This window comes from Alligator mississippiensis, chromosome 11, assembly GCF_030867095.1.
Source record: "Alligator mississippiensis isolate rAllMis1 chromosome 11, rAllMis1, whole genome shotgun sequence".
NCBI lineage: Eukaryota > Metazoa > Chordata > Crocodylia > Alligatoridae > Alligator > Alligator mississippiensis.
The window spans coordinates 11,731,634-11,750,087 of NC_081834.1; the positions used below are offsets into that span (position 1 = coordinate 11,731,634).

The 18,454-nt window shown below is 49.2% G+C and overlaps 1 protein-coding gene across 2 annotated transcripts in view; it reads right to left on the reverse strand.

The window, feature by feature from the left end:
- ST8SIA2 (ST8 alpha-N-acetyl-neuraminide alpha-2,8-sialyltransferase 2) overlaps window positions 1–18,454 on the reverse strand; it is a 37,635-nt gene that overhangs the window by 4,685 nt on the left and 14,496 nt on the right. For both annotated transcript variants that reach the window (XM_019477875.2, XM_006273737.4), the window contains 3 exons: window positions 17,421–17,549; window positions 16,529–16,786; window positions 11,007–11,300 (listed from right to left, as the gene is read on the reverse strand). In XM_019477875.2, coding sequence (XP_019333420.1) covers window positions 11,007–11,300; window positions 16,529–16,786; window positions 17,421–17,549 — 681 coding nt within the window. The remainder of the gene's footprint in view (window positions 1–11,006; window positions 11,301–16,528; window positions 16,787–17,420; window positions 17,550–18,454) is intronic.

The window sequence follows — 18,454 nt, forward strand, 5'->3', positions numbered from 1 at the left end:
AGAGTGCCATGGCCTGATTCATAGCTAGACACCAGCCACAGCCACAGCCTTAGCCCTATGCTGCTGTGTCCAACAAAACCCTGGCATGGCTTGCACCCATACTTTGCTAAATTCACAAGAGAGGCCAAGCAGAAAAATCCTGATAGAAGCAAGCTGCTAGAATGAGTAAATGGAACTCAGATGAGCCAGGAAATTACATTACAAGAGCACTGAAGTAATGTAACTCCATAACTCCAGGCTCTTTTAAACCAGCTTATTTAAAAAGGTGTGATATAAAAACAAACACGCTGGCCAGGAGATATCAGCCTCTTGTCTAGAAGGAGGACAGTTTCGGCCTGCTATATATATATATTCTAGTTAGATGAGTGAGTCAAATTCTACTCTCAGTTACACTGTCTGCAGTGTGGAGTGAAACTATTGAGAGTTACTCTGGATTTATATTGGCATAGCTGAAAGCAGGTTCTGGTCCAGTATTTGGCCTACCTGTATCAATAATGCAGCTATGATCATAAGGCAGGCAAGGTTCCCAGGGTATATGTGATATCTTTTATTAGACCAACTGAGTAGTTGGAAAAAAGGTCTTTCCAAGCTTTCGGGCGCAATCAGAACCCAAAATCTTGCGAAGTACTTTTTTTCAACTACTCAGCTGGTCTAATAAAAGATATCACATATACCCTGGGAACCTTGCCTGCCTACGTCCTCAGACCAAAACAGCTACAACCAAAAATCCAGCTATGATCATAATGTAGAGGTAGTATCTGTTAATCCTATCCTGTCTGTCTGTCTAGATTTCTGTACCACCCCTAAGAGTGTAACAACACATTGCCATATAAATTTATCAAATCTACACTGGAGATTGGTATAAGTGGAACTAGACTATTTTGAGTTTGGGATTTTACAGTAGGGCCCTGACAAGCCAAGCCAGCCCCCCACCCCCCTCAGTCAAATGCACCAAGGTGCAGAGATTTCAAAATCCATATATGTGGGGTGTAGCACTGGCCCTTCTTTAGCTATCTGATGTAAACAAAAGAAAGCCTAGAGAGGACATCAAGACCCATCCTGGATCACCATCTCTTGATTTAGTAATAAACATCTTGGCATTTACTAAACATGGAGGCTGAAATCTCTTATGTCCCACTCCATTGCTTTTTCTTCATTCAGTTCCTTCCTTCAAACTCAGACCTTGAGCTCAGACTCCTCCTTGAAAACTTCTTTCACTCTTTGCTGTGAAAAGCCATGCAAATGCCTTACCCTATAGAGGAGAGAGACAGAAAGTAGCTAGCAAGACAGCTACCATAGAGCCTACCTTTCCCCCTCACGCCATGAAGGGAGGCATGCCTCCTGGGGTATATCCCCTTTTACTCCTCTATGTCTGCTGCCTTGGCTGCCTTGGCAGACTGTTGATGTAGGACTTTATCTGTAAAGCACCAGGCACACTAACTGCACGGCAGGTGGCACATCACTAGTATCATTATTTATTGGTATTATCATAGTGTCTATGAGCTCTACCTGTAGAGCAGGCCTTTGTAGTACAATGTGATGTACAAAGGCAACAGAAAATGACTGCCCCACAAAACTTCCAGCATAAGTTGAGGACAAGAGGCAACAGCTGGAGACGGGGCATGTCTACATAAGATATTCACTGTGGAGCTGCCTCATTAGCTGTGCAGTAACGTCTCCACGTCTACATGTATGGCCCTATTAGGCTGGGGTAAACTAATAAACTCTGCCATAGGATCCTATGACAGAGTTTATTAGCTATTACAGAGAAACAAAAGTACTATCCTACTACGAAGTTACTTACTGTGCAGCGATGCACATGTAGTCGCTGACCCAGCTGTTTGGGGCATAAGGATGCTTCAGTGCAGGGGGTTGCCTGCCGGCTAGCCCTTCACTGGAGCACCCTAATGCCCCAGCCAGCCCTTCTGCAGCATGTTGAGTGGGGTTGAAGCAGCTCTGGGCCGGCAGGCTGACTCCCCTGGGCGCTCTGCCAGCCGGGGCTGCTCTGAACTGTGGTCCTGGGAGCACATTCAAAAAGCGTATCTGGAAGCAATAAACTCTGGCACAATATGCGTTGGAATTTATTGCTTTGAATTAATTGCATGTGTAAAAATGCCCACAGAGGAGAACATGGAAACAATGGACAGGATAAGCAATGAGCCCAGCATCTAAACACCTAAACCGGTGGGTTTTTTTGTCAGCATCACCCACATGGAGGGTTTTTAGGAGGGCTTGCAAGAATGACAAGAGATAGGTGAGTGGTTGTTTATGGGGAGTTCCTCTCACACATGAGGGGCAGCATGGGAGCAAGGATGGAGGTGGAAAGAGCCAGGGAAAGAGCTGCTAAGAACCTAAAGGAAATGGCTATGGGGACGGACAAGACAGGCTTTATCTCAGAGACTTTATGCAGACAGAATCTACACAAACAAAAAGATACCTCCTACCCCAAGGTGGTAATAGTCATGTTAATTATTACTCTGATGCTGAGCCTAAAAAGAGCTCTGGACTAGCAGTTTAGGTCCATGGTTTATTCATTTATTTTTGAAAGAGCATCTCAACGTAAGCTACTAAGACTAGAACCTGCCCAGTGCCAGGATACCAGCTTGATGGGTATAGTAAAAATGCCAGAATATATTATATAAGTCAAAGTGTTCACAAATTTTCTATGAAAACAATGACACTCAAACCCCCAGATACAGACTGGGTTAAATTCAACTACTCTGTTATTTTCTCCTGCCTCACATAAATGCATTTCTCTAATGAAGCTGCTTGGCATTGAGAATGCAAGGCTCTTTTGAGGCACTTACAGATGACTTCAAGGGCTCTGCTTGTTTTCCAGCCAGGCAGAGAAACACTCAGCCCCACACTCCACTTGCCAGCTGAATTGTTCAGGAAACATTTTGCAGGATCATGCAGGAGTGACTCACATCCTCCAGAAGCCATGAAATAGGCATGGTTTTAGAAAGCAGGATGGAGGTCGAGAGACCTCCACACATCTGAGGAAGGGTCAGTCTCTTAAATCCAGAAATTCCATTTCACAACTGGGACAATCCACTTCTGAGCTCTGGGCATCAAGATACTTATGCCACTCAGACCTCCAATCTTGGAACAACACGGGGTGCACAGCTTGTTGTGTCTAACCATACGGAGAAGCCACTTCTCTGCTCCAAGTCATCTGGAATTTCTGATGCCTTGCTTGATAATAGAGCCATCCAACCTAATATTTAAAGACTGTTCATATCCAGAGAAGCTGGATTAATAATAATAATAATAATAATAAAAATAATAATAATAAGAAGAAGAATGGAAAACAACACTGAAAATGTTCTATTTACTCCAGTGATTGCCATTCCAAAAGATCTCAAAGTGCTTTCCAAACTGTAGGAAGAGAATTGACCTCAGCCTCGACCAAAATCCACCCTATTCTGGGTTGAAGAGAACCCAGGGGGTATTTTTAACCCCCTTAGATTTTCATAGATTTCATAGACATTAGGGATGGAAGGGACCTCGGAAGATCATCGAGTCCAGCCCCCCGCCCAAAGGGCAGGACGTCAGCTGGGGTCATAGGATCCCAGCAAGATAAGCATCCAGTTTCATCTTGAAGGTGTTCAATGAAGGCGCTTGAACAACCTCCGGCGGCAGGCTGTTCCAGACCTTGGGGGCTCGGACAGTAAAGAAATTCTTCCTTATGTCCAGCCTGAAACGATCTTGTAGTAGTTTGTGACCATTAGTCCTCGTCATCCCTTGGGGCGCTCTGGTGAACAAACGTTCCCCCAGATACTGGTGATCACCCCTGATAAACTTGTAGGTGGCCATCAGATCACCCCTGAGCCTGCGCTTTTCCAGGCTAAAGAGCCCCAGGGCTCCCAGCCTGTCATCGTAGGGTCTGCTTCCCTGACCCCTGATCATGCGCGTGGCTCTTCTCTGGACTCTCTCAAGCTTCTCCACATCCTTTTTGAATTGTGGAGCCCAAAACTGGACGCAGTACTCCAGCTGCGGCCTCACTAAGGCCAAGTACAGGGGGAGAATGACGTCCCGGGATTTGCTTGAGAAGCATCTATGGATGCAAGCCAGCGTTTTGGTCGCTTTACTAGCCGCAGCATCGCATTGCAGGCTCATGTTCATCTTGTGGTCAATGATGACCCCCAAGTCTCTTTCTTCCATAGTGCTAACCAACATAGCACTGCCGAGCCTATAAGGATGCTGCGGGTTTTTTTTCCCAAGGTGGAGAACCTTGCATTTATCAGCGTTGAACACCATCAGGTTCTCGTCCGCCCACTTACTGAGCCTGTCCAGGTCAGCCTGGATCACCCGCCTGTCTTCTGGCGTGGATGCTTTGCCCCAAAGTTTGGTGTCATCGGCGAACTTGGCCAATCCGCTTCTGACTCCAGTGTCCACATCGTTAATGAAGATGTTGAACAGTATGGGTCCAAGGACAGAGCCCTGGGGGACCCCACTGGTCACAGGACACCACGATGAGTGACTTCCATCAATTACTACCCTCTGGGTCCGACCCCGGAGCCAATTTTCCAGCCAGTGGATCGTGGAGGACCCAAGGCAACAACTGGCCAGTTTCTCCAAGAGACGATCATGGGACACCAGATCGAAGGCTTTTTTGAAGTCAAGATATATGACGTCAATCTCATCTCCCTTGTCCAGGTGATAGGTCACCTGGTCGTAGAAGGAAATGAGATTGGTCAAGCAAGACCTACCCGCAACAAACCCGTGCTGGCTATCCCTTAAGATGTTGGCGTCGGCCAGTCCATTAAGGATGGCCTCCTTAATAAACTTTTCTAAGATCTTCCCCGGGATAGAAGTCAGGCTGATGGGCCTATAGTTAGCCGGATCCACTTTCCTCCCTTTCTTGAAGATAGGCACCACGTTGGCCTTCTTCCAGTCTTCGGGCACTACACCAGAGTGCCAAGAGTTTTCAAAGATCCGCGCTAGAGGCTGGGCTATGATGCTCGCCAGCTCCTTGAGTACCCTGGGGTGAAGATTGTCAGGGCCGGCTGACTTGAAGGTATCCAGCTTCTCAAGATGTTCCTTCACAAAGTCAGCATTAATGGAGGGCAGGGGATCACCCTCACCCGGACTTCCCGGCCCTGTAGCAGGCACAGGCGTCCCATGGGGCTGATGAAAGACCGACGCAAAGTACCTATTTAATAGGTTGGCTTTTTCCTGGGCGTCAGTTGTCAGTTGCCCCATCTGGTTCAGCAGGGGTCCAACGTTGCCCCTGCTTTTCCTCCGGCTCCCCACATATCTGAAAAAGGACTTTTTATTGTCCTTGATGCTCAAAGCTAGCTGGAGTTCAGTTGCAGCCTTGGCTTTCCTGGTCTGCTCCCTACAGGACCGGACCAGTGCAGAATAATCCTCCTTGGAGGTGACTCCCATCCTCCATCCTTTGTAGGCCTTTCTTTTTAGCCTCAGGAGGTCTGCTAGGTCCCTGGAGAGCCAGGGGGGCTGCTGTGCCCTCTTGCTGCCTTTCCTCCGAGATGGAATAGACTTAGTTTGTGCATTTAGGATCGCTCCCTTGAGGAGCAACCACTCTTCTTGAACTCCCCTCTCCCTGCGGTCACAGTCCCTTAGGGCCTCACTGATCAGATCAGAGAGCTGAGAATGTTTTCTTTTGCAACACGAGAAAGAACTGACAAAGGCAAAATATATGGACTAGATACCCCTTACTCTTTTCAAAGTGCAATAGAGTCTCCAAGAATCCCAACCTGTTGGGGCTCCTTCTCTGAAGGACAGTTCATATATTCTCTTCTACATGACTTCCAGATCAACTTGGCTCATCTTACAAGACAAGTTAGGTTTAACCCTACCACTCCTCTGAAAGGTCATTATATTCATGGTCTCACATGTAAACCTCAGCTCTGAGAAGATGCCAACACCAGCAGTGGAGGGTCTAACAATGAATCTGGCCTCAGCCTCTGTCTGCCCATAAGGCTGTGCGAAATTTCACTGGCTGTTTCATTTCGACACTTTTGACCAATTTTGAGGTTGAAACAGTGAAATTGAAATGAAATAAAGGCTGTTGAAATAGCCTCAAAACAAAACAAGGCTGGTCGAAATGTTTTGAAAGTCGAAACATTTTGACCATAGGCTGGGGATGGGAAGTCAGTCCAACTGGGCGACTTTCCATCCCCAGTGCAAGATCTGGTAGGGGGCAGCGAGGCAGCCCAGCTGGGCTGCTTTCCTGTCCCCCATGCTAGATCACACCGGGGGCTGGAGACAGCCCAGCTGGGCTGCTACCTGGTCCCCCGTGCTAGATAATGCTGGGCTGCCTCCTGCCCAGGGTGTGATCTAGTGTGGGAAAGCATCCCAGCTGGGCTGCCTCCAGCCTTGGCACAATCTAGCGTGGGGAACCAGAAAGCAGACCAGCTGGGCTGACACCCCATCTCCAGCAAAATGTCAAAATAGCATTGAAACAGCCTTTCTGTTTCAACAGAATGAAACAGAACAGCTGTTTCGACTCTAAATGAAATTTGATACGAAACACTGTCCCGTGAAACCATTGAAACTCAAGGCAAAACGTAACAGTGCTGTTTCGCACAGCCCTACTGCCCATCTCCAGTCTAGTCTCTGTCTTGCGTTTGGATGCAATGATTGTGGACAGACCAGGAACTCATCCATCCCTGGATGCTCTCTGGCTTGTTTCAAAGCCAGCTTGTAGGAGACCTTCACAGGGTCCTTTCCTAGACCTTTCCTAGGTCTGAGGACCTCATGGTGTTTTAACTGTAATAGTCATTAATGAAGTGACAGTGAGCATCCTTGTTCTCCCAATGCTGGACTCAGAGGTAGAAGCGCCACTGCGGGAGGGCAGGTCAGTCCAGTAGTGGAAAGAAGCAGGGTGACTGGGGCACTTGCCTTGGGCACTGACTTGGTGAGATGCACAAAAGTAGCAGCAGCTGCTCTAGCAAACTGGCTGCTGCTGTGTGCCAGCAGTGCAGCTGTTAGCTGCTGCTCCCCTTATGCCCCTGGGTTGGTCTGAAGCCTGTCTGGCTATGGAGTTGATCTTCTTGGTGAACTAGAGCTGACATTGGAGCTGTAATTGAATTTACTCTGTTCAGGAGCAGCTGCTGGCTCGACATGGCTTGTCTCATCTCTGCCATACTCATCCCAGCCATGCCTCATCAATGGAAGTGCCAGGGACTGTCCTTCTGTTCCTCTTCCATCACTGGGCACACGGCACTTTAATGAAAAAGACACCCCCAGTGGAGGTCTGACCCACTGTGCCACCTGAACCCACCTGAGGGTGCAACTGTCAGTGGCATCCCAGTGCCTCGCTGCAGGGGAGGCCAACAGGGATCTACAAGCTTTGTCCCTTCAACATGTACCAAAATCACTTTTCAAGGCTCCAAAGCCCCAGAGCCATGGCCACCTTGAGCACTCATGGCAGCACCAGGCAGCACCCCTTGGTATGGCCTTCCTGGATTTGGATGGTGTCACTAGGCACTGCACCAGATAGCTGGTCTGATTGGCACTGATAGCCACAGCATGCAGTTAGAAGCCTGGGTGAGGGACCTCCCTTCCCACCCTGTCCTTCTCCTTCCCAGGGGAACCCCATAGAGTCTGCACTGTCCCTCTCTATTGAACCAAGCTCATAGATTCATAGATGTTAGGGTTGGAAGGGTCCTCAATAGATCATTGAGTCCGACCCCCTGCATAGGCAGGAAAGCGTGCTGGGTCTAGATGACCCCAGCTAGATGTATATCCAACCTCCTCTTGAAGGAGGAAGCTCTGCAGAGAGGAAGCAGGGGTCAAGAACAGAAAGGCACTGCACCAACGTGTCCTCCATTGCTCCAAGCGATAGAGCCTGGCCTGCCCTTGCCAGTGCCAGGGGTTCCCTTGCTTCTCCCCTTGCTGCTCCTACATCCCCTTACTTCCTCCGGATTGCCAGCTCCTCCTCTCGCGTGGCTGCACTCTGCAGACCCAGGCTACTCCTCCTGCCCACACTGCATCTGGCTTATGTTGGGAGGCTTGTGGGGGAGCACACTATCAATCAGTCCCTGTCAAGGCTTTTGTCTGTGGCACAGGCCTCCAGTCTAGCTTGACAGGATGACTGTTTTGCCAGTGCCCCATCATGTGGGCTCCTGGCTGCAGTCCTGCAGAGCCCGGTGAAGTACCAGCAGTCAGTGGGGAGAAAATCCATCACCAGACAGACCCATGGGGTCTCCTCCCTGCTCCCCTCCCTTCAGGAAGCCCAGCCGGGCCCTTGCAAATCCCTCCCGCCGTGGGAAGTTTCTGGCAAAGGGAAGCAGAGCAATCACAGGATTAGTAGCCTGTTGATTTAAATGACTTATTACAGCAGCTTAATTCTATTTTGACAGATGAAAGTAAGTCAATTACAGCTGGAAATAGCTCAAGGTTTGGGTTATTTTCTTCCCCCCTCCTGTGTTTCAAGGGATCACTTCCCTCCCACTCTTTACCTGAAAGCAAGTCACAAGCCAGCTAGTCCTTCAGTGCCTCAACAACCCTCCAATGCAGCTGCCTCACCAGGAGAAAGCAGGAGTGATTTTAAGCCCAGTTGTAGCCACACCTGTGGTAGCTCTGGCTACACAGCAGGACCAGGATATATCTGAACAGGGGGAAAAGGCTCTTTGCTTCGCTCTGGGAAGGCTGCCGCCTGTTCAAGTGGCCTTGTGAAGTCACACACCTGGTGTGGTCTCTCATTAATTGATCCCTGGTTCTGTCCTGATAAAAACTAGCCCCTTTCTGTTACCAGAGGTTGCTCTGAGGGCACCCTTGGCACTGAGAGTTACGTCCTGGGGACAGACTAGGGTTATAGACAGCTCCAATCAGATATGAGGGAACAGAAAACCACTAGCTTGGGAAGCAGGGGAGGAAGAAGGGCAAGGTGAGGAAGACTCACAAAGCAGGATCAAAGCAGGGGTGTGAAGTGGGTAGGGGGAAAGGGCAGGTGCAAGGGTCTTGCCAGGCAGGGGCTGCAGCTGTGCCAGCTTATATCCTCTCTGTCTATACAGAGTGACCAGGGGTCAGCCAAGCACTTGTACCATGGATACCCCCATTCTCACCCTCTGCCGCATGAGAAAGCATCACCCTGGCACTAAGTTTCCCTAGCAGCTCACCCGCTACTCACCTGACCCAGATTACACCCAAGATGCATGGCAAATTCTCACTTTTCCAGGCTTTAGTGACACAGAGGCCACATCTACATCACTGGGTCAGAGTACCCACCTCCGCTATTGAAGGACTAAGACCTGCCAACCCACATTGCTCAACCCAGGGAATAAGGCAATGAGAGTACCCTGGCGATACCCCAAGACACTGCTCTTGAGCATGATGGAAACCTAGGTCTTGAGCCCCCGGACTCCCTTGCTGCCTCATTTCCAGGGTCAACACAAGGAGCAAGCGTGGATGAGTGGGGTCAGTAGTGAACCTGAGCTCTCTAGCCACAGCGTAGAAACTTCCAAGTGACATCTGCTCCTCTATTCCTTCCATCCTAGCACAGCTGTCTCTGGCCATGTCTGCCCTATGAAGACTGCTGTTGCCAAGACTAAGACAACCCCCTGCTGTCAGGCACTGTCTGACAACAGAAGGAAATCTGTTGCAGCTGGAGTCACACCATTTCCCCAAAATAATGGATTCTCCACTGGGGGCTTTGCTGACATATTTGTATGGGCCACACATTGTGATCTTTTCATACTGGCAGAACTTGACATTTCTGTCCTGTCAAAAGGTCACCACCCAGACCCATGCCCACAGGACTGTCCTGAATTTCATAGCTGTGCCCATGTCTTCCAAGCCCAGCTGGCAGGCTGGTTAGAAGTCCTCAGCATTACTGCAACGTGATGATCTTACATCTATGTGTAATGATGGCTTAGTGCATGATAAAACCATCATGTTTCATGGGAGGTCCCTTACAAAAGGGAAATGTGGCTTACATCCTTTGAGCCTGTAATCCCAGGAGGCTTAAAGGAGGAACCCTCAGTGCTATGTCACCAGATACCAGGGCTAGACATCCTTCCTGTCATGAGACCCACAGGAGATCTTATCACAGAAGTGTGGCCCCCACATGCAGCATAAACCCTTTTATTACAGCCAGGCCACCAGTGCTTCTAGGGGGAGGGACATATACAAAAATAAGACGGAAATAAAACAGGAGAAAGAATCTGCATTGTTAACACTGAAGAAAAGAACTGGATTCAGAGCCCCAAAGTCTTTCTGTTCACAGGGAAGGCACAACAGAGGCTCCTCTCACAGGAGCTCACCCTGACTTAGCCACAGGCAGAAGAAGAGAAAGGTAGTGGCCATCAAACTCTGTATCTGTCACTTAAGAACAGCAGCAAAGTTGCCTGTCACGTTGATGAGCTTTGCATATGCCCTAACACATGGGTTGAAACTACTGAAGAGATTTCCCTTGGACCACTACCAAATAGCCATCACGCGGTCACAACCTTCCATCCTCACAGATCTGGGTGACTTGAGAGGACCTATAACTCATCTCCAGTCTGCACATCCAGCCTACTTCCAGAGGGCTGTGGCTGTGACCTTGGCACAACATCGAAGGAGTGACAACCTTAATCACTAGCTAAGTCAACTGAAGAACAGATTAATTACAGGAAAACCATGACTACGCCAAACAACTGGCATGGAAGTTACACAGGTCTGAAATCCAGCCAACAAAGTAATGATGGTCTACAGGACTGGGAAAACTGGGGGCAAGGATTGTTTTCTGTGCTAGAAACACTTCTGACCATGGGACCAAGGTAGGAGACCCCAGTTTTCAAGTGAAGCAAAGGACTACCCACTGCAAAGACCTTCCTTGTGGTCTGAAGAGTCTTCAGGTCCCCTTCGCCCAAAGCACTGCTCTCCTGCTCTAGTGGTTCATGAGACACTGGCTACTAGGATGCCCATGAGTGTACCCCACAGCAACAAACCGAGCATAGAAGAGACCCAAACACAAGTTCCTAAAGCCCTGCTTCCCGGGGGTGGGGTTGGGGGGGAAGCAATCCCTTTGGCCCATTGAAGGCAGGAGCTCTCACCCTCTGACGGCATGCAGCAGGCGCAGCGAAGGGTAGGCAGTGCGGACGTCGATGTGGTGTTTCAGAATGAGCTCGTTGACCCACTCCACACGCTCCTTGCCCCCCTTGGCCATGAATGCTGGGATCCAGAGGATGCTGCCATTGAGGCTTTGCAGGCGCTGCAGCAGCTTCTCTCTCCACGTGTCATTCACCAGGTCCTCGAAGGCACGCTGGATGACTGAAGGATTCATGGTCACCAAGTCTGTCTTCAGCCCCACATCCTGGGCATACTCCTGGACAGGAGCCAGGTTACACCTGCAAGTAGAAACACTAGGTAGAGCTTTATAGTGCTTGTGAAGGAAGGGGAGTGGCAAATGATAGGTGAGCTTGTCAGTGAGTACGAGGGCTGGTGAAAAGTGCTGGGCTGCCAGTCCTAGCTCTGCTTAGGTACAGGACACCTGCTTCCCCACAGCCCTCTGCTGATGTGCTGCAATCGGGACCCCCTGGAAGGTGGCTCAGCCTCTGGGGCTCGTTCACTCTTTGACCTCTCTGCAGATTTCTATGAATCAGCACAGGAAGGCAGAGGGGTTGGACGGACCATGCAGTATGATGGGGTGTTTGATTCCTGGTTCTGCCACTGACTCACTCTGTGACCTTGGGCAAGTTACTTGGATAGTGTCCCCTGCCTTCTGATGCCATCCCAGGGTTGCTATGAGGAGTTGTGAACATTTCTCAACTGCAGCATATCAGTGCTGTAAAGAAGGCTCTGACCTATTGACAATGTCTATTGATTGCTCTACCCAAAATGCCTTTCAACCACTACTGCCACTGATACTGTGAAGACAGACGCTCTGTGCCTATTACCAGTCCCCTAGACACTGATCTATCTGGAGCCTAGTAGGGAAATGACCTGTACGTGCCTATCCAATGGCTCTTGGGTACCTTCCATTTGTTGTTCGTGTGTCTTAAAACTTCATTTATGAAGTACACATTCAGCATCTTGTTTTGGTACACACCGCCAGCTTCCTGCTCCTCTAAGGCATGGACAGATACACAGTTACAACATTTTTAAAGGTGGTGGGGAGGGTCTTACTGCTTCAGACCCTGCACCAGCTGATCCAGTGTAATTATTTTGTCTATCCACTACCACCCCAGAGTAAATGAACCTCCCCCTGGAATGGAACAGGAGGTACATCATGGGGGTTTAGCTTCACTTCCTGTGGATTAGGAGAAAACAGACAGTGCCGCCACAGTGGATTCTGCTGAATCGTGGCCAGTCCCCTCTTCTAACAACAGCAGTGCGGCAATGGTTTTGTCTGTACAAACCTTAGAGCCGTGGTCCTCAACTCTTTTTGATCCGGCAGCCCACACCGATCCACATAATCCATATATAGCTGTGCAGCAGCTTCAGTGCAGTGTTATGTCAGTGGACTGCAACACCATGCAGTTATGTGGGCTAGCCCTGGTGTGCTCTCTCCCTTAGTTGTTAATGTAATGCATGCTAGTGTAGCGCTCTCCTGCAATAAGGCAGCCCTGTCGCTTCTCGTTCAGGAAGCGGTACGTGCAGGGCAGCACAGACTCCCAGCACAATGCTGCGGAGTCAGCTAACTGCCCTCCTTCCCCCTGTATCAGACCGTCAGTGCCACACTGGGTCAGACTAATGGTCCGTCTAGTCCAGTATTTCAGGACAGGGGTGGAAGCTTTAGAGGGAGAGCAGAACCAGATATAGCTAGCATGATTTATCCTCTATTCATTACCCCCCACATCTGCCACTATTGGTTTAGAGATGCCACAGGAAACAGCTCCAACCCTTCTGTTCAAGAGCTATTAATAGATCTATCATCCAGGATCTATCATTCCCCTCTCTGGGCTCCCCACAGCACCTTCATGGTCACTAGTGGGCTGAGGATCACCATCCCAGAGCGCACAGTGCTGAGATGTTATAAAGCATTTACATCAAAGATCCTGCTTTAATAAAGAAAGACCACTATGGGTACAGGAAATTCAAGAAAAAGCATGTGTTCATGCATGTATTTGGGGGCTGTTCAGTGTACTTGCGTGCAGAGTCAAGCATGTCTGAGCCTGTATGCATATGCACTTGTGTGTGTGGGCAAACACAACTGCACAAACTGTGCGTGCACATTCACATACCTGGGTGAATGAATCAATGTATACATAGACATCTGTTTATGCATGTCCTAACACGTGTGTGTGTATCTGCTGGCACGTTTGTCTCTGTGTGCATGCCTCTGTGTGCATGCCCATAAATATCTCAGGGTGTGTATTTTTGTTGCAAGCATGGGTTTGTACAGACATACATCTCCCATGTGCGCTGTGCAGAAAGGACCTGGTAACATCTCTGTCACTATGGCAGATATGAACTACAGCAGTGCTTCCAGCATAGGGAAACCCTCACTAGAGCAAAGGTCTGATGTACATTCTGAATATCACAAGGTAGGAGGAGAAGACAGTACACCCCTAACCTCCCTCACTGCTCTGTGCACTCCAGGTGAGCTGGGAAGTGCACAAGAAACTGGCAAGCTAGCATGAGGACAAGTGTCTGCTGGGAGTGGCAAACAGCTAGTAACATAGCCTTAGGAAAGCTGTGGTGGCTGTAGGTCAGTGTAGACCAAGGCTGGAGTCTTGTAGCACAAACTCCCCTGCCAAAGCTGACTCTAATTGAGAACACGGCGTGCCGTGCATAAGTACAAGTGCATCCACGTGGAGCTGCTGCTCTGTGATACCTTCAGCTAACCACTCTGGAAAACTGACTGTGCTGTAGTGTGCAGGGAGCTGCTATAATTGGAAGGGCTAGAAACATCCGATGAGAGCCAGAAACGACAACTTCGACACCCGCAGCCCTTCATTCTAGCCCTGCTGGAGTAATGCTATCGAGTCCCTTCCTCTCCTGGTGACTCCCTGCTGCACAGCAGACCCTGTGGCACCAGCAACGGTAATGATATTAGCAGAAGGTGGATGCCAGGGCTATCAATGCTTGTGGCCTCCCCAGGGCTGGGCCGTTTGGGAACAGCGGCCTGCAGCCATCTCTCTCTGCATTTTAATTGGTGTCTCCTGTCAGAAGATGCACACAGACGCACGCTGAGGAATTCTCCCACTTGCTCCTTCCTTGAACATGCCTTTCATTCTCTCTGTCCAGGACTCCAGCTTATATATCACAGCAGGAGTCTAGGGACTGAGGTTCTGAAGCGATGAGATACGTTTGCCGCATGCTGGAAACAGAACCAACCCTTTCCCTGTTGGTTCCTGCTCTTTCCACAGACAGCATTCAAGTCACGCTTGGTTATCCTATTTATTTGTTTTGACCGAGTGACAGATGATTTTACTGACCCAGCTCATACCCTGGTGCTGGCAGACTGGAGCGTGAGCAGCTGATGGATACCCACAGGAAATTAGGAGGATGCTAGGCTACTGGCATCACACTGAAAAACATAGGGTGCCTTGGCTCTGCTGACTGCTTGTGTTTTGATAGCACCTTTCAGCTTTAGGGTCTTCCTGCACCTGTTGAACACTGATGGATTGGATCCTTACCGTGCCTCCCATATCAATATCATATCATATTGGATATGCATCGAGCTGGGATCATCTAGACCCAGCACTCTTTCCTGCTTATGCAGGGGGTCAGACTCGATGATCTATTGAGGTCCCTTCTGACCCTAGCATCTATGAATCATCTATGAATCTATGAATCAAGGCCTCTCACCATCTCCTCTGATGGAGAATGGCACCGTGGCACAGACTGCTGATGCGATTTCTTTAAGAACTCTTCCCTCCTCCAAGAGACAGCACCAAGGAGTCCTGACTGCCAGACCCTTACTTTAGTCACAACACTGCTTACTCAAATAAAGGAGCTCAAATCCAAAGACTTGGCAGTCTCTGAGCCCAGAAACAGCCCTAGCAGGGCCTAGCTACACTAGAAGCAGCTCACCAGTCTAGTGGGACAGTTATCCATGCTCAGCCTCCCAGTGGAGATACACCTTACACTGGCAGAGAAGTGATCTTGCTGCTACAGCCTATATGCTTTCCCCAGTGTAACTGCATCTACATTAGACCTCTGAAACAACGGAGAAACGCTGCAAAAAGCTGTTCCCTGACCCAACACTGCTGCCTTTGCACACGTTTCTAATGTAAATGTGGACTTGGGCTCTCTTCAGTGGCCCCAACCCTTGCTATGACCGTGCCAGCCTTTGTGCTCTGAATAGGCTTTGCTCCATTTCAAGCCACGGAGCGAGCTACCCAGGGAATGTTCCCTCCAAACTCGATCCCCGTCTGACAGCCAGGAAGGCTGGATTGGATGTGTTGTCCAGAGGGCAGAGGTGGTGTTATCTTCATTTCCATGTCACATGTAGAATCGCTTTGTAAGCCACTGACAGATTGGGCTGTCTCCGTAATAGACTGGCCAGAAAGCAAACATCGGCACAGGCACAAATCATCTGCAGACTTGTCACAGCTCCTCAGCCACTACAACTGTATGGGCCGTGAGGATCAAACAGTGGGCATCTTCCTTTTTTCTGCTGGCTCCCTAAAGCATGCTGCTGGCAATTATTGCACTTGTGTGAAGAAAGTGTGTGTGTGGGGGGGGAGTGTGTTTGTGTAAGGACAGTGTGTGTGTGTGGATACTTGTGTACATGTGACTGTAGGGGTAGAAGAGTGTGTATTTGGGTGTGATGCAGGTGTATGTATGACAGGATTAGATTAGGGTGTTGTGGGGGTGTAAAGGCAGCACCGTACCTAGACTCCTGGAGGCCCCAGGCGAACTTTTAGTATCAGGCCCCGCTTCACCAGAGATAAAGATAATAATAATTGGACAATGGAAAAAAATTACCATTTTCAGGCCCCCTTTCTGTCTGGGCCCAAGGTGGCCACCCGGTTCACCCATGCCTTGCGTATAGGCACCAGCAGGGAAAAGAGGTTGTATACAAACTATGTACGTTTCCGCGCATGTGTACAGGAGAGTCTTTATATGCATGTAGTGGGTGGTGTGTGTGCCACTGGGGTATTTCTATACTTCCTTGTCAAGTTGTGAAGTGGTGTAGTGTGCTTGAGAAAGTGAGTGGTAGGGTGTGAAAAGGATGCAGAGTTGTAGGAGTGTATGAAGTAAAGAGTGCATTGGGCTGTGGGTGGTGTGTGTGTGTACTGGGTTCATCTGCAGGGGCTGGGGATACAAGTGTATGGTAGGATGTGAACAATGTGGGCGTGAGAAGTTGCTGTGTGTGACTGTAGAAGCGTGGGCACGTGTGAGGATTATAACGGGTGGGAGCTTTGGATAAGAGGGATGCTTGTATGGATGAAGCATGTGCGTGTGTGTGTGTGTGTGTGTGTGTGTGTGCACGCGTGCACATGTGTGTGTGCAAACTGCAGTTGGAGAATGCACTGTGGAAGCTGGAATAGGAGAGAAGCATGGGGTGGAAGATTTTGGACCCCACCTGTTCATGCTCCCTCTCAGCATCCCATGCACTGTCCCTGCACAAGACAGGATTTGGAGCTAGACTGACTTACAGTTTGACCCAGGAAATCAGGCCTACCTTATTACAAAGCTGTGTGCATCAATCTCCCTCCCACAGCCGCTGTTTAGCAGGATCCCCGAGTTGCCCACGATGGCACAGGTCCGGAAGTGCTTGCCCTTCAGGGGAGAAGTCCGTGGCAGCAGCTCGTAGAGGTTCTGGGAGACGTTCATGGTGCTGTCTCTGTCAAAGACATAGTGAATCACATCCCCAGGCTTCAGGGTCCCCTTCAGCACCGAGATGTCCTTCTCTGCATCCAGGAACTTCAAGATGTGCTTCCTGGAGAAAGGAAAGAAAACAAGCAGCTCATGTCAGCGGTAGGGATGGCTCATTACATGACCTATGACAGCTAAACACCCCCTGCCTGTCCAAGCTCCACAACCTAGCTGCTGATGGGCCATGCTCACTGCTGAGTGATGACCTTCAGGAGATGCTCAAATGGCTGAAAGCTGAAACCCCCTGCGTGAAAATGAAAGCAATTGCAGTGCACACTGTTCAAGGCCTCCCCATCTGATTGTATGCATCTTCCCCCTGCCTGCCCACCCTCTGGAGACAGCCCTCAGTAAACCCCTCATCGCTGCTCTACTCTCAGCCAGTAAAGGTCACAGCATAAGGCAAGACATTTCCCATCTTTTGTGTGCGACTCGACATCACAGATCCACAGCATGCCCCGGTCCCTGCATGGCATGGAAAAATGGAAGCTCAAGCGTGTCTCGCTTTGTTAGTGTGAGGCCAGCTGGTTGAGCTGGGAATTCATTTCCAAGTGATTGCTTACAGATATGAAGTCTAGCTCAGCAGGAGATAAACATTTTATTTCTTTCTTGACTTCTTTAGATGATATACAGAGGCAATTTGCCAGCTTGCACTGGAGAGGACCAAATCTGTCTCTTGTCCTATAGGTAATTACTAGTACCTGATCTTCAAAGAGAGTGTCTGGTTGTGTCTCCATTTGGATGAGGCTGGTTTAATGTTGTGCTTAATGCTTTCATTACTTCTGTCAACAACAGCTGGAGACGAAGAACCATTTATTACTACTTCAGCTCTAGAGAAGAAAGACAGAGAGAGGGAGAGACATGATCAGTTAGCATCCCGATGGCATCTCTAATCACTTGGCTTCTGCTGTGGCGGCTGGGATTCAAACTTCTTTAGAAAAGCAAAACTGTCCTTACTGCCTAACCAGGGGAGGAAAGTTGATGCCTTTATTTCTTTGCCCTCTCTCCCAGACATACACTTATAGACAAGTATACAAAGCACACCGATGTTTACAGACACAGACACTCATCTGTGTACACAAGTACACAGATTTGCACACATGCAGGTGCTCACAAACCAAATGAGCAGATTCTCCTAGGAGCTCAGACAGACTGGCTCAGGGATTCTGCCTGCAGACAGCATGCGCAGACACAACCAGCTACGCATGCAGAGGCATAACAGCCTCCCAAATGACAACCCAAATCCACCTGTCAAACTCCCCGAGTGGGTTAAAGCCTCATCAGAAACCCATGACCTTTACTTCACTCCAAAGCAAGAAATGAATTTAGCTGAGATCCTGGACGCTGCAAGCAGGATTTGGTACCACTTATAAAAGCCCTGTTATGAAAAGCAGGGGGCGAGCACTTTGATAATATGTGTTTCTTGCTGCAGAGAACACAGGGATTTCATTGCATACACTGCCTGTTACTGCCCCAGACAAGGAAATGACTGATCCAGGAGTATCAAGGAGCAGTCCAGTGTCCTGGTATTGCAGCTCTGATGATGCTCATTGGGAAACCCTGGAAGCAAACAAAGGTCCTAGCATTTCAGTGCCATTTACATCAAATGGCATACATTATGGGAGCTTCTGAATATTGTATTACAACAAGCCTCCCTCCAAAGAGAATAAGCGAGTGTCTCATCAAGAAGCAGGGCATGTGCATGCAGGCCAAAAAAAAAAAAAGCCTTCACACT